Source organism: Gavialis gangeticus, unplaced genomic scaffold, assembly GCF_001723915.1.
Source record: "Gavialis gangeticus isolate Ggan-Ray unplaced genomic scaffold, GavGan_comp1, whole genome shotgun sequence".
Classification (NCBI taxonomy): Eukaryota; Metazoa; Chordata; order Crocodylia; family Gavialidae; genus Gavialis; species Gavialis gangeticus.
In genome coordinates, this window is record NW_017729034.1 from 82,708,936 (window position 1) to 82,729,821 (window position 20,886).

The following is a 20,886-nucleotide window of genomic DNA, read 5'->3' on the forward strand; positions in this document are numbered from 1 at the left end:
GAAGTAACGTGTTTGGTCTCTGAAGGGGCCGGGGGGGGGGGGGAGGGAAACCACATTATGATTACAGCAACTCCTGCTGGCTAATTCAAACAGGGAGAAAGGCATTTTCCACAGAAGAAACTGTTAACCATAATCTCCCAGATGAATATTAAGTAGGGGAAACAGACAGCTGCCAGATGGAGAAAAGTATAAATGAACAAAGTAATATGTTACCCATATAACCTCCAAAAGAAATATTAATGAACTCCAGCTCCTCCACTCCCTCTTCATCTCACGGCCTAATATTGTGTGGCAAATGCAGGTAACAAGGCCTTGTCTGCATGCGGACAGAACTGTGCTGGTTAGTATGATCTTTAAATACAGTTGTTACTTCACATTTCTAATCTGTTTTCTTTGAGCTACGTGAGCAGAGGTAATTTTTCTGAGTCTTATTACAAGCTAACTGCTCAGGGCAGAAGTAGGCAACCTTTTCTGGCTGCAGGCTGGAATAACCCACCTGCACTCAGAGGTGTGTGTGTGAACACAGATGCTACTGTCCCCTGCAGTCAGAGGCAGGAGTTAGGACACAGATGCTACTGCCACTTGTCTCCACCATGGCATGCAGAGAGCTACCACAGCTGGTGCCCATCCCCACAGTGGGTACACTGGGAGGATGCCTGCTGCCAAAGCTGCCTGCTGCTAACCCTGCTGAAGGCACACATCCATGGGCTGGATCCAATGGTTCCATTGGCTGGATCCAGCCTGTGGGCTGTTGACTGCTGACCTATGATATAGGGCCAAAACCAGCCCTTGCAGGTAGAAACTTCCAAGTCAACAGGAATTTTAGAGAGCCAAAGGGCTGAATTAGCTCGCACCCAATAATTCAATACAATATGGTTGTTCAGAAAACAAAACAAAACATTTCTTTAACCAGAGCCATCCCTAGGGTGTGCAGAGCCCAAGGGGTTGGGATGGTGACCACCCACTGCAGAAGCCGGCGGCAGTGGCAGCAGCAGGGAGAGGGAGTGGTAAATGCCCGCTTTTGGCAGCAGGGGCACAGCAGGGCCTGCACAGCACTATCTGCAGGGCCCCCCAAAGCATGGGGCCTGGGGCAGTTGCCCTGATTCGGCCCCCACCCGAGGGACAGCCCTGGCTTTAACTAATGACAATGAAAACTGATGCAGAGTTCTGCTAGCAGCAATTAAGTGTAAACATACACCTAGGTGAAGCTGTTTCTGTACACAGTATGGACAGGTCCTCCATGGTAATCCATAATGGCAATAAAACTAGTTTAGTTTTATTCTTAACTTTACCACCAAAATGTTTTTCTTGAAAACTTTAAAAATGCTCTGAACAATTTCCCTGGATATGAAAAAAGAAAAGAAAAGAAAAAAGAAACCCAATGGATTGTAAAGAGTTTCTGGAAGCCAAGTACAAACACATTTTGGAATATCTGTTGTAATGTGTTATCATCTGTGCACAGCATCTCCAGCAAAACCAAGGAGGTGATTCTTCTGCTCTATTCGGCATTGGTGAGGCCGCAGCTGGAGTACTGCGTCCAGTTCTGGGTGCCGCACTTCAGCAAGGACATGGACAAGCTTGAGAGAGTCCAAAGAAGAGCCACCCATATGATCAGAGTCTTACGTGGCAAGCCATAAAGGGAAAGGCTGAGGGATCTGGGACTCTTCAGCCTGAAGAAAAGAAGGCTGAGAGGGGACCTGGTACCAGCTTACCACTACACTAGGAGAATACCTCAAGGGTTTGGTGAGCAACCGTTCACCAGGGCACCTGAGGGGAAAACCAGAAGTAATGGCCAAACTCCTGGAAGACCAATTCAGGCTCAACATTAGGAAAAACTTCTTCACCATCAGGGCGTCCAGGCTGTGGAATAATCACCTACCCTGGAAATCTTCAAGAGGAGACTAGGCAGTCACCTTGTTGGGGTCCCCTGACCCCCAGTTATCTTTTCTGCTTGGTGCAAGGGGGCTGGACCCGATGATCTTCCAAGGTCCCTTCCAGCCTTAGAATGTATGAAGGAATCTATGAATCTATGGGGTTTACATTATGGTTTATGACAACTACCAAATAGCTCTCGTTCTCTTCTTCATTTATGTTAAATGCTAATTCCAATATTCTTTAGTTCTTAATTCCCATTAGTTGAGCTAGCTATATTAAAATAATCTTAAAAGGGTTTCCCTGGTCACTATAATGCAGATTCTCATATGATTAGCAATAAAATAATTTGCATAACTGGTTGAAGGTTTCAAGAATCCAGCTATAATGAGACTAAAAGAAATAGAAGTTTTTTAAAACTGTACATTTGGAAAGCTTCAGCAGTCTAAACCACTACAGTTTTACAAAGCAGTATTGCATAATACAGTTACACTTCTTGGATGTTCTGAGATAACTGGTTTTAAGGAAGTTTTTCTGTATTTTTTTCAAGCTCTTTGTACTTATGGGACAACATAAATGGCAGCTTTAGTTGCAAAAGTCAATTCAAATAGTAATCTTTGATCTGACCCAGCTTTGTACCAATAGCTTGATAAAGCTGGTTGTGGATACATGAATGATACCTTACTGATTTAATCATTAGAGTATCTTTATATAATAATGTAATTAGACATACGGAAAAGCTACACAGAAAAGGGCAGACTTGTGGTCCACCCCATTCAGTAGTTCCTCTCTAACAAGACCCAGCACCAGATAAGTCAATACCAAAGACAAGACCAATGCTTGACTTTTTTAAAATGTTAGTCCAATTAAACAATAAATTAAATTTTAAAAAGCATGAAGAATGAAAACAACAAAATAGCTATTTTGCACTTATCCAAGCTATTTTCTGTGGGGACTTGATTTCTGGTCTCTGATTAAGATATGTGTCAACATGAGATGGAAAAGAGCAGAAGTGAAGCTGGAAGCTTTCCTACACAGCGTCGTTAAAGTAAGTGATGATTCCCATTGCATAACTTGGGATTTACCCAGGATGGCTCTCATGCTTTACAAAGACAATTAAATGTGTGAATTAAGTTCTAGAGAGCAATGCTGAGTTGACAGTCTTAGAGAATGAAGACTATCTTTTGCAAAAGGTAGGTACAGAGGCAGGGTTGGATCTTCATTTTTGTGCTAAGTTCTGCATCCCTAGGACTTCCTGAGGGAATAAGAGGGTCATGTATTTTCCAGGCAAGCTTTCATTCCACTTGGGCTCTTTGCTGAGACTGATAAGGCCATCAGGCCAAATAGGTTCCGTAAGAACATGGTCAGGATAACTGATGATCTTTTCAAACTGAGTCATATTATCCAATCTGACGTCTGTGGTAGCAAGAGAGGTTTCTAGATGGCTGACAGTTACGACAACTATAGGCTAGTTAGTTTTACCTCGATCCTGGGTAAGCCTTTTGAGAAAATTATCCTGGTGCATGTCCGTGAGGGGCCAGCAGGGGAGATTATGATTAGGGGCAATGAACATGGGATCATTAGAGGCAGGTCCCATCAGACCAACCTGGTGACCTTCTATGACCAGGTCACAAAATCCTTGGACGCAGGGGAGCAGTGGACATAGTCTTTCTGGACTTCAGGAAGGCCTTCGACACTCTCTCTCACCCCGTTCTCATTAAAAAACTAGGGGACTGCGGTGTCGACACCTACATAGTTAAATGGGTCACCAACTGGTTGGAGGGCCACACCCAGAGTGTGGTGGTGGATGGGTCTTATTTGACCTAGAGGGATGTGGGCAGTGGGGTCCCCCAGGGCTCGGTCCTCGGGCCTGCACTGCTCAACATCTTCATCAGCAACTTGGATGAGGGGGTAAAAAGCACCCTGTTCAAATTCACAGATGACACTAAGATGTGGGAAGAAGTGGGCACACTAGAAGGGAGGAATAGGCTGCAATCGGACCTGGACAGGTTACAGGGGTGGGCGGATGAGAACAGGATGGGTTTAAACACTGACAAGTGCAAGGTGATGCACCGGGGGGGAAGAACGAGCACCATACCTACAGGCTGGGGAACTCCCTTCTCATCAGTGCAGAGGCAGAAAAGGATCTTGGAGTCATTATTGATGCCAAAATGAACATGGGCCCACACTGTGGGGACACGGTCAGGAAGCCCAACTATACCTTGTCATGCATCCACAGATGCATCTCAAGCAGGTCCAAGTTGGTGATCCTCCCCCTCTATGCGACACTGGTCAGACCACAGCTGGAGTACTGCTTCCAGTTCTGGGTGCCGCACTTCAAGAAGGATGTAGACAATGTGGAGAGGGTCCAGAGGAGGGCCACCCATATGATCAGGTGTCAGCAGGGCAGGCTCTACAAGGAGAGGCTATGGGACCTGAACCTGTTCAGCCTCCACAAGAGAAGACTGAGGGGGGATCTAGTGGCCTGTTACAAGCTCGTCAGGGGGGACCAGCAGGGAAAGTCCCTGTTCCCCCCCGAGCACTACCAGGAGTAACAAGAAATAACGGTCACAAGCTGGCAGAGGGTAGATTCAGGCTAGACATCAGGAGGCACTACTTCACTGTCAGGGCGGCTAGGATCTGGAACCAACTTCCAAGCAAAGTGGTGCTGGCTCCTACCCTGGGGGTCTTTAAGAGGAGGCTAAGTGAACACCTTGCTGGGGTCGTTTGGCCATGGCAGGGGGTCGGACTTGATGATCTGCTCAGGTCCCTTCTGACCCTACCAACTATGAAACGATGAAACTTCCTGACCATGGATGAAACAAACTGCAAAAAATATATAGCTCCGGCCAATAATAATTATGACTTAATTTAACTTATACCTAGGGAAAAGGTCAGAAGTTGGAGCTGCGACACTGCTAACCCTCAAGAATGTCGTGGAGCTGAGGTCACCGTGCAAGGGGCCAGAAGAGACTCTTCTGACCCAATGCCACATGCTCCAGCTGCCACAGCACCTTCTAGATTCGAGCCAGCTGTGTACTCAACCCTGCTTCAGGGCTGAGCCAGGCTCCAGTGCCATTGACAGGAGGGAGAAGGATGCAGTGCAGGTGGTGGAGTTCACTCCTCTGGGACTGAACCCCTGGTTCACCCATGTTGAGCTGGGGAAGGCCAGGCCCAGCAGTGCAGAGAAGCCTTCCAGGATTGGGCTGTAGCAGCACCAGCGCAGTGGGAGATGCAGGGAGCCTGCTGTCCTGCCCAGGTCCTGTTGCTGCAGGGGGGGCGGGCAGACCCACTGTGAGCTGAGAGTCTCACTGCTGTGGCAGAAAGGCTCTGCCTGACCCCTGTGGGGGGCCTGGCACCTCACACTCTCCCATCCTCATGGTGGTGGGATCAGGACCTGGGAATGGGAGGACCACACCCCAGCTCCTGCCTGTGGGGGTGAAGGGGAAGCCATGGCTCCACAGCTGGGCAGCACTCTCTACTGGCTTAGCTGTGCCCACCACCCCTGCCCACAGTTCACTCCCTGCCAGCAACCTGGGACTTATGTAGCTCTGGGAGCACAGTGAAGATGTAAGGGGCTGTGGCCATTCCTCCCAGAGGTCATGAACTATTGGTTAACTGTTTAACCAGTATCACTGGAAGAGTTTAAACAGAGCAGTGTATGGAGACTGGCCTTGCTACCATCACAGTTTTTTGGATTAGGAGGTTAGAGTCTCAAGTTATCCAATAAACTGCTACCTTGAATACAGCATAACGATCACATCAGTTGGCATGAAAAGGAAAGTAATGTGATTGATTGTGAAACTCCCCTCTTTCTCCCTGGACTTTCCAACTCTGAAGAGAAGACAAACAAGCACTTATCTAAAATCTAGAAAGAGACTTCCTTGTAATCTGCACCTGCTTTACATCCCAGTGCTTGGCACGAGGCAATGAAAGCCTGTCTCAGTTTAATGCGAGCTTTGATTCCAGCAGAGAGGAAAAACAAACAAATATTAAAATAGATGTAAGTAAATGATTAGAAATGTTACACTCGAGATCCCCCCACCCCATCTGACTGAAAAGACAGCAAGCCTCCTTGGCTTTCTGTGCAAGTAAACAGCAATAAATACACTCCCCACAGAACACACTGGACATATAGAAGTGAGATTGTAAACTAAACTGCATGAACCTGGCAGACAGCCAAGTAGCTACCGATTTGGCAAATCTTAAAAAAAAAAAAAAGGAAGAGATAGAACATATAATTAACAACATGGAAACAACTGACGGCAGCCTCCCTCCAGCCCCAGGAGAGATGACCCTTCTGTTCTTTGTTGATTGTCTTCAGGATATAACTCCACAGAGGTTTGAGTAAAAGCCTCCATTTGTTCTTAGACAAATTTAAATGAGAAGTATTTTGGAAGAAGAGGACAAATTAAATCTTTAAAGCAAAATGAGTGTCGACACCTGCAGCTTATACACGAGTGATACTCAAGCTGTGCAAGTATCAAGCTAATCATAGTCTTCTTCTTCAAAAAAAACCTCAGCTAATTTTGTTTTGGTACTCAAATATTGCTTCTAGACCTAGCCATCTAATTCTGTGCTTTGGGACAGAACAGACCTCAAACTCCAAAGTGCTTAAACTCCCGAAGGTCCCCTTTCCTCCTGTTCTTTCTCTCTAGACTCTCCCTATTGATCAGGATCTCTCTTTGGAAGTCTTCAAGAGGAGACTGGACAGACACCTTGCTGGGATCATTTGATCTCAGCAGTATTCCTTCCCAGAGCAGGAGGATTGGACTCGATCTCTTGAGGTCCCTTCTAGCCCTTTATTTCTATAATTCTATGATTTTAACTTCCTGCAACCTTTTCCTATCTCTATCTTTATCTTGAGATACATTGATGCCTTAGGCCCCCCCTCTACATGTTGCACTTAAGGCGTGATTAACCAGCAAATCACACCTTAAATTGTGACCCAGCTACATGGTCAACCAATGGATGGTGTGATGAAACAAGCAACAAGCCACAAAGTTATTCTACAAAAAATGTGTAACAACTTTGTAGCTTGTTCTAATCACACCATTAATTGAATGTGTAGTTAGGTGTTCCCCTGTAGCTGGGAGGCCCTTCAACTGAGGACTCAAAGCCACAGGGATGTACCACCTACTACCAGCCCAACAGTTGACAAGGCTTGCAGTGGGAGTAGTATTCCTGGGGCTGTCCTACTGTAAGCCTCATCAGCTGCAGGGCTGGCAGCAGGGAGAACGCTGCTCCCACTGTGAACCTTGTAAGGTTTGAGGCTTGCAGCAGGAGCAGCGCTGGAAATGCTGCCACCTCCATGAGCCTCATCAACTGTGGGGCTCATAGTAGGGGTAGCATCGTTGGCTGTGGGGCTCATAGTGGGGAGAATGCTGCCACCACTGCAAGCCTTGTCAGCTTTGGGGCTCGCAGAGGCAGCAGCATTCTTCCTGCTGTGAGCCCTACCATGGACGAGGCTCACAGCAGTCACACAGGTCTCCCTGCTGCCCCCGCTGCAGCTGACACTGCTGCCCACAATGTGTTGCCCTACAGCTGACAAGGCTTGTAGCAGCAGCAGTGTTCCCAGCGCTGACCCTACTGCGAGTCCTGCAGCTGACAATGCTGGTCCGGCTGCAAGTCACTTAATGTATTAAGTGACATTTTGCTGCTGGAGAGTCTTTAAGTGTGATATAATGGCCCCACATGTACATGGCAGGAGGTGCAATTGTGGGATTGCACATTACATTTCCATTGTGCCTTACTTCTGGTGCAGGGGAAGCCCAGGACAATAATGATCCCAGGCTCCCCCTGCACCAGTTCTCATGGCTGCAAGGCCTTACGCTCATATGAATTGTAGCACAGGCACTGCTAGGACTTCTGCCACAGCTGCAAGCCTCATCGACTGTGAGGCCTGCAGTGGGAGACTTCCATTTTAGGGTCATGTTGCCTCTGTGCCTCTGCTTGTGGGTTCTGTATAGTACAAGATGGGCACTCATGTGTGGGCCACAGAAGAAGCCACTTCAGAACATCCCCACAAAGGCAACATTTTGTACACTGATGGAAAATGTAGGAGAGACTAGGAAGACAACGCAGAAACCAGGCTTCTGTCTCTCACCTTTTGCTAAGCCTTTCCCACCATCAGATGATGACATGTAACATAGAGGGGAGGCAAGTTGCTTGATAACTTCCTACACTGACACTATGTATTCATGGAGCGCTACTTTTCAGATCACAATGGCATTAGAAAGCAACAGGCTTCCCTGTACATAGGAAACGCATATGCCTGGCTCAGAGAAATTCCCTTGTAATTCACTGGGAATTATTAGGATTTCTGTAGGTGAAGAGCACCTGTGCTGTCCCTCCTGTCTACACAGAGTACTGGTAGACATTTTGACTCCTGAGTTAGAGTGCCATGAGTTAGTGAACATCTGTTGGGTTGTGGGGCACTCTGTTGGGTTGGGGTTGGGGGTGGGGAGGAGAAAAATCAAACTTGCCTGCAGGTGAGCATTGAACTGAGCAGCCACTCCTCTTCTAAGCCCCACCACCTGCCTACCCTGCTCCAGGGGTTGTCAGCAGAGAAGGAGGGAAGAGGGAGAAGCCAGTAGCAGTGAGCTGCCAGCTGGACTTTGCTTGGCCCGAGCAGGAAGTGGGGTGGAGATCAGAGCCACCTACCTTGTGTGTGTGTGTGTGTCCCGAAGCCTCCTTGGCTGGGGTACTGTGGGGAGCTGGGCCCACACAATGAGGGAGGAACTGATCCGTTCCCCATCCTCCAGCTCAGGATAGGCAAAGCCTAGCTGGCAGAGCTCTGCTGCTGGCTTCCCTCCCTCTCCCTGCATCAGCCCAGCCCCAAACATGCAATACATCCACCCTAAGGGTTACAAGTTTCCCAAGGTGCTCTAAAGCAGAGCATCTTCATCTGATACTACATTTTTCACATGATCGACCAGTTTAAAAGTGCTCTACAGACATGCACATGTGTCATGGCATGGCTGTAGACCACTTCAGGGGCCCGATTATACAAAAAATGTAACTTCTATCTGCACCCAAAGAGTCTGCGAGTTGAACCAACAGTAAAGAATTGTGTTCTTTTTAATCTCTGCTCAAAGTGAAGATTTAAAAGGGACCCTGTTACCTTGAAAGTTGTCACTTTCACTAAACTCTTCAACTGCCGTATAAGAGCCCGAAATAGTTTCTCAATAGGTTGCCGTGTTTGCTCCTGAATTTACAGGTAGGGGGTACCTTGGGGACTCTGAACATTATGGCACCGTCCATGATACCCTGGGGCTAAGTAAATAGTGCCTCCATCCCCAAGTTACAACCCAGATACTTTTTTGGCCTTATACTGGTTAAGGGTAGCTGTTTTCTCTGTGTACTAGTATTGGCTGTGCTAGTGTGGGGTGTAAAGAGTCGCATACACATGAGCATCTTCAAAGCCATGCATGGGAGCAATATAGCGAAACAATCACTGCCAAGCACCAATGCCGGCTACGTGCAAAGCTCTGACTATAAAGCAAAGACACAGAAAACAGGGAGAAAAATGATAGCTTTCTTTAATTTCTTTCCCCTTCACTAATCTCATCCTGCATATGTAGCAATAGTTCGTATCAAATGTTCAGATGGAAATGAGAACTTCAAGTTCATGATGCCCACTCAAAACTGCTTCGTAACACTTTGGCTATGACTAAAGCAAAAAGGGATTACAAAATCTTTAGAGCCACAGCCCAAAGAGTTTTAATGAAAACCAGGAATTCCAGTTTGAGTGACTCATATTAAAAATAATTTCCTGAGGTTTTATTCCTGTCATAAAAAGCTGGGAGAAAAGTGGGCTTTTATTTAAACAACAAGGCTCCTGTATTGAGAAATCCCCTTCTTTGATGGCATCCATGAAATGAGTTTCGTGAGTTTGGTTCAGTCCATCCACTTTAACTGCCATTTCATCAGGGTCCCAATCATAAACCTTATCAGCATGAACAGACATTGGATGCAAGTGGCCTGAACAGCCCAGAGCCTTACGTCTGTCAAAAGGTGGCTGGCCTCTGGGCTATGTTGAAACAACGGCCCATTAGTAAAGCAGTCACTGGTCTTGTCCATGCTTTCCCTGTAGACAGACTTGCCTGCAGATCTCAAACCAGACAATTTTAGCATGCTAGGCAACTTCTCTACCCAGACCTCTCTTTGAAGATATCAGGAGCGGGCTTTTGGGCCTGATCCCCACAGATAGGCACTTGGAGCAGTTTTCACTTTGGGGTTTCTCCACTTGGTTTAACTCACCTGAAGTCTCTTACACCTCTACCTCCGATTACAACCTCTTCCTTTTACCTCATTTTGTCCTAGTATCCTTTTAGCCCAGAAGCATGGTGGCCCAGCTCTTGTTTGGGGCTCTCCAACTTCTGAGCAGCTGGGAGCTGCAGGCCACATGGACCATGGGCCCCTCGGGCAACACACAATGCAGAAGCCCCTCTTGCATTGCTACACACTGCATGAAGCCTCAGAGCCCCCCCTAAGCAGTGTTGCCCCAATCCAGGGACAGGGCAGAAGCAGGGGTAGGAAGCAGAAGTTGGAAGAATAAGGGGGAGCTCAGAGACCCTAGCAGCAGCAGCACCTGGAGCAATATGCAAGGCAGTGGGCACTGGGCATTTGTCATGGGCTGTGAGTCAGATGGCCCTACTCTAGGTGAAGCCCAGTTAATTAGCCTCTTTTATTTCTCACTTCAGGGTAAATAGATTGCCAGCAGAATCCATTTGAAATAAAATTATGAGAGGGGGCAAAAATCTGGACAGCCACTTTGAAACTGGCTACAGGGGTCCCACAAATAATTTAGCAGGAAGATGGTTACTAGAAAAGCAGAGAGAAGCTACACCAGTCTGACCTCTGAATAGAGACATCCGGGGAAACCAAGTTTAAGGAAAAGGTGCTAGTTAATGAGGGAGTGGGGAGCAGGAGAGGGAAACACTGGCCCCAAACTCTATCCTCAAAGGTTTGCCCTTGGGTAGATTTGGCAAAGAGGACTGGTGGGAGCAGCAACCCAAGCAACAGAGGTGGTTACATCTCTTCTCACAGCATCCTTGCCTTTCTCCTTCCACTCTTCAGGCAGATCATGTGGCGGGAACCTCTGGGGACTTTTTACAGTCCCCAGAGCAGGTAAGAATCCCCCACCCCTCCCCTCCATGCTCAGTCAAGTCCTGCCCCCCTCCCCGTTCCACACTCACAGCTGCCACTTGCCCTGCTTCACCACCACTCCTCCCTGCTGCTGCAGACTTCTCAGCTGCAGATACCATATCTGATAGTCACGCACCTCAGTGGGAAATAGCCCAGACTTTGTTACGAGAGCACTGTAATTGTAATTTGTTGGGTCATAAGCCTAAAAGGTGTGTTATAGGAAGCTTACATCTTGAAACCTGTGGATAAGGGACCCAAAAGAGCCATTTAAACATATGGTCTTTCTTTGTTTGAGTACCACACTGTCCAGGGACATGGAGACAGCTAATCTAATTCATATTTACTATTATAAATGGTCACATCTGAGACTCTTTTGGGTGGCATAAAGCAAGGCTGACTGTTAATAACTCTTCTTTTGGAGCAGTGACTGAACAAAGTGGTGTAACTGGGTATAAAGAAGGAAAGGGAGGATGGAAATACACTTACAGCACACATACTCATTCTGCAAGCACAAAGGAGGGAAAGACAGCTGGATTAGAAAATGCCTTGGAGGAAAGGAAGGTCTACCAGCAAAACGGAGAAGTTTGTCCTCCAGCTAGATGTCAGGAAGAGCACCCGAAATTATCAGCCACTCTCAGTTCCCATTTACTTGAAGATGAGCAAATTCTATTTTCAAGAATGCTCAAAGGCTAATCTTTCCCTGCTACCAAATACTTTAAATCCCCAAGTAACATGACATAGCTTTTCTTTCTTCACTCAGCGATGAGAAGCTAACCTCCCACTGTGTTTAGTAAGAGATTCCATTTGTGGTAAAAAAATATAAATGGACTCAAGGGCCTATGATTTAATTATGTGGGCTACAAAGAGTCTGGGTCTGACAGCCAAATTTGCTTGGCTGTAAGATTTATCTATGAACTTTCAATTAGTAAAATGGAAGGGAATAAACAACTCAATAAAAATAAAGATATTTGGAAGGAAAAATTAATTGACTCAGTCTCATGTGATACAAAGACTATCCAGCATCCATAAAAGCAAGGAAACTCATTAGAATCTGCGAAGCTCAGATGTAAAAAAAAAGAAGGAAAGAAAAGAAAAAAGAAAAAAAACAGGGAAGAAAGCTGCTTGTTTATTGGTTTGGCATAAACTGCAAACTTTCTGGACTGATTGTTAGCAAATGGAGGGTTGGAACGGTTTGACTTGGGAGCAGCAGGCATTCAAGTCCTAGCCAGATCTTTAGCTAGTGGAAATGAGCAAGCTCTTCAGAACCTGCAGAGTCTTGCTGCTTTCTACCTGCTGAGGAGCTGGACTTGAGTCTGGCAAAGTGCTATGGTTGCTCCAAAATATTCAGAACATCTTTTCTATACATTTTTAGCAGTTGGGTATTTTATGTATTGAGTTATTCAGTAATGAAAAAAAAGGAGTATTGTATTCAAAGCTTGCTCAAAACAATGAACCCTGAGGATTTTCCATCACTGCTGCAGACTCCCTGAGGGCTAGGAAGTAGCAGCATTTGGGCTGCCATTGAGGAAAACATTTCAGTAAAACATCAGTAGAAACTCTGGCAGTATTAAATTATCAGGAAGCTATATCCTAGAGAAAGGCACTTACATTGCAATTAGAAGACCCATCAAATGTTGGATAAGAACTGTCAGGCCAGTCTGCAGAATCTACAGTGCTTGATTGCCTGTGCTGGGCTTCATATTCCTTCAGCTGAAATAAAAAAAAAGAAAATGTTATCTGATATATGCTAAACTATGAGATCTCCATAAACCCACATATCAGCAGTCCATACAGCAAATATCTCCAATTTCTGTTCACACAATCAAGAGCAAGAAAAAAAATTTCTGCAGTGCGTATCCTTCTATTTCCTCTTTTTTAGATTTAAACTTAGACTTAAAAATACTTCTGATGACAAGACACAAAAATAACAAAAAGGAAACAATCTGAAAACACTCTGGTAAACTGAGACTCACACGTTGCAAATTATATATCCCCTTTTCAGAGGGATACTTTGCAAGAGAAATTGCAAAGAATACCTTGACTAAGGATATGTAGTGCAAAGAAAACAATCTTAGGATGGGAGGCTGAGGATCAGCTCTTTTATATTCAAAACCAAAGATTCTATTTTACATTTTTCAATTTTAATATATAGAAAGAAAATCAAGTCCTATGGGGCCAAATTATCAAGGAGGACACAGAAGTAGATGACCAAAATTTTACTTCCGTTTATTGCACTGAGAACATTCAAAGGCATGTATATATATTTAAACTGGGAAACTGCATTCTTCAATAAACATTTGTGTGATCAAGTAGGGGATTTGTAGATACAACAGAAATACATAACAATTTGGCAAGCCAGACCAAGGTCTAAAAGGTAGATCTCTAAATGCTTTCAATTCCAAATTTAAAGCTTTGGATAAAACCCAGATATCCATGAAAACACTGTCTTTAACTCTGATGGGATTAGGATCGAGTCTTATAGTTACTAAGGGTAACACATATTACTGAAATCACTGAAATACATTTTGTTGGTGGTAATTTGTACCACTATAGGGAAACAGTATAACTACATAAGGGTAGGGGGGGATCAGCAGGCGCTGGGGGAGTCTCTGTTCCCCCGAGCGCCGCAAGGAGTGACCAGGAACAATGGTCACAAGCTGGCGGAGGGAAGATTTAAGTTGGACATCAGGAGGCGCTACTTCACGGTCAGGGTGGCTAGGGTCTGGAACCAGCTTCCAAGTGAGGTGGTGCAGGCTCCCACCCTGGGGGTTTTTAAGAGGAGGTTGGACGACCACCTTACTGGGGTCATTTGACCCCAGTGCTCTTCCTGCCATGGCAGGGGGTCGGACTAGATGATCTGCTCAGGTCCCTTCCGACCCTAGAAACTATGAAACTATGAAACATGCATTTGAATTGTATAATGGAATTGTATTGATAGCATAAAATTAAATGGTATTATTAAATATAATGGGTAAAATTTTAATTGCACAAAAGTTGAGAAACAGATTAAAGTTCCCACAGTAACCTTAAAACTAACCATGCACTTTCATTATATGATTCAGTATAGCATTTTAGAGACAGAACTGTCAGCAAAATACTTCATATAAAAACTGGAACTTTTGCTTTTATGACATTCTACCGTAAGAAACTGTATACAGAGATACAGAATTTGAATGTCATTTTATCAGTAAATTCAGTGCTTTCCTATGATCTCAGCTTCTTATACTGTATATTGTATGATCACTTGCATAAGACTGATGCAAAAAACCTTAAAACTGAACTTCTTGGCTCTTGCACAACTAAAATTTCAGACTTATTGCTGCACTAACACACTATTATTCATTTAAATTACTTGGGGTTTCTTATCTTTTAAAAATTACACAGAAATACTCATGTCAGCCACTGCGCTTTGTGAAGAAATGCAGCTGCCTGCACTTCTCCAAAAACTGCAAGTCTCCACAAGGAGTGAATAGATTTCCTTGAAATTTAAAGCAAAAACAGCATCTTATGGCTAAGAATAAGCAAGAAATAACAGCCTAACAGTGAATTGTTTTAGAATGTTTTAAACCACTGAAAATTGAGGCTTGCAATCAAATTTCATCTCAGCCATAAACAGCATGAAAGCAGTAAAAAGGAAAAGCATTCTTTGAATAATAAACAGAAGCTGCAAAACCTGAAGTTAACCAAAACTCTGAAGGTGAGAAAATGTCACACAAATGGATTATTCTTTTATGAGCAATTGATCCTAGAAAGATGTTAAAGCAGATAACTGCAGTGGTGGCCTAAACTGGCTTAATTTTACCTGGTGTTAATAAAGACTGGACTAACTCGGTATCTAGACAGGAGAACTAATTGGGAAAAGACAATTAGTCTTTTGCAGAATTCTACACCAAAATATGTTGTACTGCCCTGTCACAGACAGAAAAAACTTTCTGAGTGATGCCAAGAGTATAATTACTTCAGGATGCACTGACACATTTACTCGTCTCCGTTTCTATGTGATAAAACTATGAGCTATTATAATTGTATGCAATGCTGAATAGGCTATATTATTATTCATACAAACCCACAATGTACACCTGCTTTTATACACAAATAAAAGACACTGCATCATTTCTCCAATCAAAGAGTGTGGATAGGTGTTCATTTCTGGTATTGCAAATTCCTGGGAAATTTGCAGCGTTAGAAATCTTTCCAAGAGAGGGACTAAACAGGTGTTTCAGTCTGCAGCCACCTCGTGTCCCATGCTCCCTATGCCTTCTCTAGACTAGGATCACCACCAGTCTGGGGCAGGTATGAAAGGCAGCTGCTGCTTGAGCCCTCCCAGTCCCCAGGAGAGTGGAGGAAGAGAAAAGCACCTTCCCTAAGGCAGCGTGACTCCAGTCCTGGGAACACACAAGGCAGCATAGCCCTGCTGTTTGACTCCTAGTCTACGGCAAGCATCAAACAGTGAGGAAGAGTATATGTATTCATTCCTGCATGAGAAACCCTGGAGCAGAAGAGACTTTCCTCATTGAAAGGGGAGACTTTTTCTTCCAGATATGACATGTTTCCTGTGGGAGAAACTGTCAATGCCTGTACACTCCCAGTTTCTATTGAGAGAGCAGCATTTCTCCAACTATGAATGTAATGCTTGTCCATACCTTAAGTTTGATACTACTTAATGAGTGGATATAATGGAGGGTAAGACAAGAATGAGGACTCAAGCATGTGATTTCTTTTACATTATATAGCAAGGGGCACATACCTTCTTCAGCTGTTACATAGGATTGTTTTAGAATGCCACAGCAAGACAGCCAAGTCTAAACTGATCGTTGCCTTTTCCTTCTCTTTATGAGTAAAAACGCAAACCTTTGAAGGTGTCAGACTGGTTCAGACAGCGATGCTCTTGCCTTGAACAGGGGATCTAGCTCATCTACTGAGGTCCCTTCCAGCCCCATTTTGTACCCATCATTTCATTTCATCTAATGTCCTAGTGCATTTTTTCTAAAGTCTGTGGACTTTGCTGCACTGCACATTCTTCGCATTACAACTGATGTTGCCAGGCCTAATACTCTTCCAAACCTGGCTAAGGCACCAATTCTCATTCAGGACTACATATTTGTCACGCTTGAAGGCATAAGAAATTTTGTACCCAAAGGAATACTTGTTTACTGGACAATGTAAAAGTGGGGTTTTGGTTGAAAATATAAAATCAGCCTTTATTACAGAGCCAGCACCGCCAGAACAAGAAGTCATTTGCATACTCCTATCACACTCAGAGATACCGTGGACTACTGCTTTACTCTTTGAGTAATAGTACAGTGATCTGAAAAGCCCCATTCCAGGTCAACATATGATATACAGGCTACAGCACATACTCTTCAGAGTGAGGAGGTAATAAAAGATGGGTAACTATTTGCATTTCATACCCTAGCAAGGGCTTCCTCAATGGTGATCATCTTCTCTTTGACCATCATCATCAGCTGGATCCGTTCTTCATCACTCATCGTGATCTCACTGGCCACATAACCAACATCCTCTCCTGGAGGACAAAAGGAAGAGATGAAAAGCATTAAAAAAAGGACACAGCACTGACAGGAAAGGGTATGGAAATGACACTTTCTCAATACTGCTTCCGCTCCAGAAGGTGGTTCCCGTGGGCCTATGTGCCACACGTATGTCTGGGAAGGGGAAAAAGGTTCTTGTCACAGCCTCTTGATGGTTACTGCATCAGGGCAAAGAGTCTAAATGCAGGTTCTCATTTTTTCTGCACAAGGGAAATATAACTATTTTTCCCCAGCAATCAAAATTATGGCTTCCTGCCAACAACAGGCAACTGGATTTGGGCACCGAAAGCAAGACGGCGCAATATGTAGAAAGCAACTACAGCACATCCTGGGTCATCTAAATCCTTGATTATCCCAGGGCAACCTTACTTGAGTAACTCGTAACTCCTGCTATTGTGTAACAAACTGTTCTCTTTTTAAGCTTTATTTAATACAGCACTGTATCTCTATTCTTAAGTTTCATACAGTGCTGTAACTTTCAACTGTTGGGATTATATATTGTTCTCCTTTAAGCTTTATTTAATACAGTACTGTATCTCTCTACTCTTAACAGTTTGATTCAGTAACTTGTAGCTCGTGGTACTGTATAACAAACCGATCTTTTAAGTTTAAGTTTACTGTATTTAGTATCTGTACCATTAAGTTTGGTACGGTTTTGCATTATGTCCTATGTGTTGGCCTATATCACTCCTCATGAGATCCTGCTGTTTCATTTATCTGAAAGTATTCAGCTCATCTGAATGGATTTTTGGCAGGTGCTTTCCACAGGGGTCAGATAACTGTGCACAAACTGCATGATGTAAATTGCAACACAGTGGGCGCATCTACACATATATTTACACCTCATTAAATTTACTGTTCAGTAAATGGAAATAGGCTGGCATCTACATTTGCAGGCATTAAGGTGCATTAATGCTGTGTGGGGACTGTGGACCGTGCAGTACGGGCACGCATCTACACGTGCATGCCTGTACTGCACAGTAACTATGGTGATTTACACCAACGTAGGTGTAAATTTGGTACCTGTATGATGCAGATATCAAATTTATGCCTGATTAGTTACTGAGCAGTAACGGATGTAACACTGTGTGGACTGACTTGGGACCTTTTTATTGTTCTCCTGATTCGATTTGGATTCAGAGATTTGGCCGCTGAATTGGGCCAAATCTCCTACAAATTGAATCAGCACCCGAAGCTTCGCACAGCCCTAATAGGTAGCTATGTGCAATGGTAGCAACAGTCTGAGCCTCTAATTGTGAACTGCAACATGGAGACTATACAGAACCACAGCCTAGCTTTAAAAAAGCAATCCTCACTCTCAAATGAGTTCTGACCCAGTAAAAAAGAATCAAATTGCATATATATGTCCATGTACATATGGAAAGGCATGTCTTTTCCTATTCACCAGGGATTCACAGTGGTTTTCAAAGCAATGTAGAGCAGTAGTTCTCAACCTTGTTTTTCTTCATGTGTGACCAAACTTTAAAATCAGAAATGGCCCAAGGGCTGCAGAGAAAAAGAGCTTGGCATCTACACTCACCAGTTGTGTATATACAGGCTCTGGCCAGAGCCACTCTCTCTCTTCTCTTCTTTTCCCTGCCACTGAACTCATTGCTCAAAACAGCTCAGTGTATATGCAGAACTCCAGCAGGAACCATGCTGACATGTCAGTGAGGTCAGACAGGGACACTTTATTAGGTGACAGGCCATTCACACCCGCTTTATGGGCTGCAGGTTGAACACCACTAGTGCAGAGAATCTGAACATGTATCATCCACTAATGGAGTTCCCTCATTTCCTATTGTCTTCAGTGAGAATAGGTCTCCAGTATTGCAGTCTAACAGCTTATGAATCCTCATTCTGATACAATTTAAGTCACAAAGAATTAAATATGCCATCTGCTGCTTGTCCAGCTGCTTAGACATATTTGCCACGCTACCAATATTCATTTTATTTTCTATTTTGTTATACTTGTTTCTTAGATTTTACAGTTACGGAGACTAATTCACTCATAGGACACTGTCCCCTTAAAGGCTTTACCTTTTGAAGTCTGTCTCATTATTCCTTTCTGGTTCTTTCGGAAATTCTGCCAAAAATACTTATTTTTCTTTTTCCAGTCTGCTTTCCCTACACGGAACAGGACAAAAAGTACAGATAAGGAATGTTAACAAGCAAATTTAAATGTTTCCTTAAAAACTTCTTCATCATACATTTACCAAGGAAAAAAAATCCCCAAATTGGTTCTTTTTCTTATTTTCTCTTTAAGAAACTGAAATAACTATACTTAGCACTAACCAAAATAAACACACATGCTTTATAATGTGTTAATCACGGATGGCATGGCTGATTGAGATAAGCCAGTAAGAGGCATTTTTTGAATTATAAACATAGGAAGTTTTGCATGAATTTTGATATTTAACTGTTAACAATCAAGCATTCCTGTGTTTTTACAGTGTTTTGTTTTTTTATTCCATTTTGATGAGCCACAATTATTTAGATTAAAATCCCAAGTCAGATAAGAACTATTATTTTTTTCATACTCTTTTTCCTAATCTGCATAAGAAATTCTATGAGTCCATCAACTATAACCATGTTCCCCACCATGAATTCATTTGTTAGTTAACTCAGATGAAATTGGGGAGAAGGAAAGGAGAGAGGAAGGGTGACCCTAGACAGATCAAAAGCAAAAACAATGCCCTCACCCTCCAGAAGTCCCCTGGGGATTTTATTAAAATAGCTAAAGAGTATTATAGCAGGTAAAAGGCATGAAAAGACACTGAAAATCATCTCTTTGACATATAAATATAGCCTCTCAAAACATCATAAACAGTTTGATAAAATAGGGAGAGAGCCTGGTAAGTGATGCCAAATGATTTAAAATATCATGTAGTGAGTTATTCACCATGAGAGGTAGTTTTGAGGAAGCAATAGATAGAAAGCAACAATGTTCTACCATTCAGGCCTCTGCTGCACAGTGGACAAAGCAGACACCTAGAGATGCATCACTTAATTTTAAAGGATGTAAAAGTCCTATCAATCCCACCCCCAACCCACTTTAGTGAGGCTGGGGATACTCATCCCTTCCAATACTTGTACCCTTGAAAAACCAAAACTTAACTATTTCACAGATTTCATAGACATTAGGGCTGGAAGGGACCTCGTAAGATCATCGAGTCCATCCCCCTTCCCAAGGGGCAGAAATTAAATATATTTTATTTGTGGATAAAACAGAAGTAGCAAATACAATGAAATATACTGACCTACAGAGCCATCTTCAGAACTTGATTTATGAATGGAGAGTCTAGAATGGAAAACAGAAAAGGACTTATTGACTTTTCACATTGCATAAGAACTGTACAGTAAATTGTGGTTTCAAACAAATGCATCAGCAAATCTTTTTTCTTCCTTTTCTTGTCTGTAAGCTCCAGACAGTAGATAAACCAGTCACAGTAAACCAAGTTCCTCTCTGAAAGTTCTGAAAAAAACTTATGACTGACCTGAGAACACAGACATTAAAAAGACTACATATTACCCCTTGCTTCCTACTTTGTCTGTCTAAAAAAGTAGCATTTGGTTTTAGAAACCATAACACAGAGATATTTTGTTTAGCTGACAATAGAAACATGTTTTGCACTTCTACAGCATCTTATGTCCAGGGTGCGAAAAGAGGTTTGTAAATATTCATCAATCAGACCCTTGGGATCCCACTGTGAGAGAGACAGCAATTATTTCACTCTCTCCATAAAGAGGCAAACCAAGGCTTGGCCAAGGCTATGCAGAATGTCTGTGGAAAAGCAGAGCACATGAGCCTGTTCTTCTGATTCCCATCCACATGCTGTGATGCTTCCTTACTGCAAAGCTAACAGAACATGCTGCTGTTAATAAAATAAAATAATAGTATTTTTTTAAAAATCAGCCATGTGTTAAATACCATATTTTCTCGCATATAAGAGGTCCCCAGATAGAACACACACTCTATTTTTGGAAGACCCCAAGAATGGGAAAAAAGTCTTACTATAGAGTAAGGGTCCACAGGTCTGAAAAGTACCAGAGGTCTGGGGTCTCTGCAGCTGGGGACTGTGTGCCAGGGCCCAATCCACCATAGTGACTGTGGGACTGCAGGGCAGAGCCCAGTCCAACATGCTGGCACTGACACCATGTGGCAGGGCCGGATCTAGCATGGTGAGTACTGGGGTTGTGTGCCAGCCCAGTCCTGAGATCCACGTGGAGTCTGTGACCTCATACTGGCTCCAGAACCATGTGCCAGGTCAGACAGCTGGCCCAATTCAGCACACAGGGAGAAGGGCTCCCCATA

The 20,886-nt window shown here is 43.8% G+C and overlaps 1 protein-coding gene across 4 annotated transcripts in view; it reads right to left on the reverse strand.

Annotated features, from left to right (window-relative positions):
- SASH1 (SAM and SH3 domain containing 1) overlaps window positions 1-20,886 on the reverse strand; it is a 317,210-nt gene that overhangs the window by 74,549 nt on the left and 221,775 nt on the right. For all 4 annotated transcript variants that reach the window (XM_019526897.1, XM_019526900.1, XM_019526898.1 and 1 more), the window contains exons 5-8: window positions 19,832-19,872; window positions 18,612-18,698; window positions 16,434-16,546; window positions 12,631-12,732 (exon numbers count right to left, since the gene is read on the reverse strand). In XM_019526897.1, coding sequence (XP_019382442.1) covers window positions 12,631-12,732; window positions 16,434-16,546; window positions 18,612-18,698; window positions 19,832-19,872 — 343 coding nt within the window. The remainder of the gene's footprint in view (window positions 1-12,630; window positions 12,733-16,433; window positions 16,547-18,611; window positions 18,699-19,831; window positions 19,873-20,886) is intronic.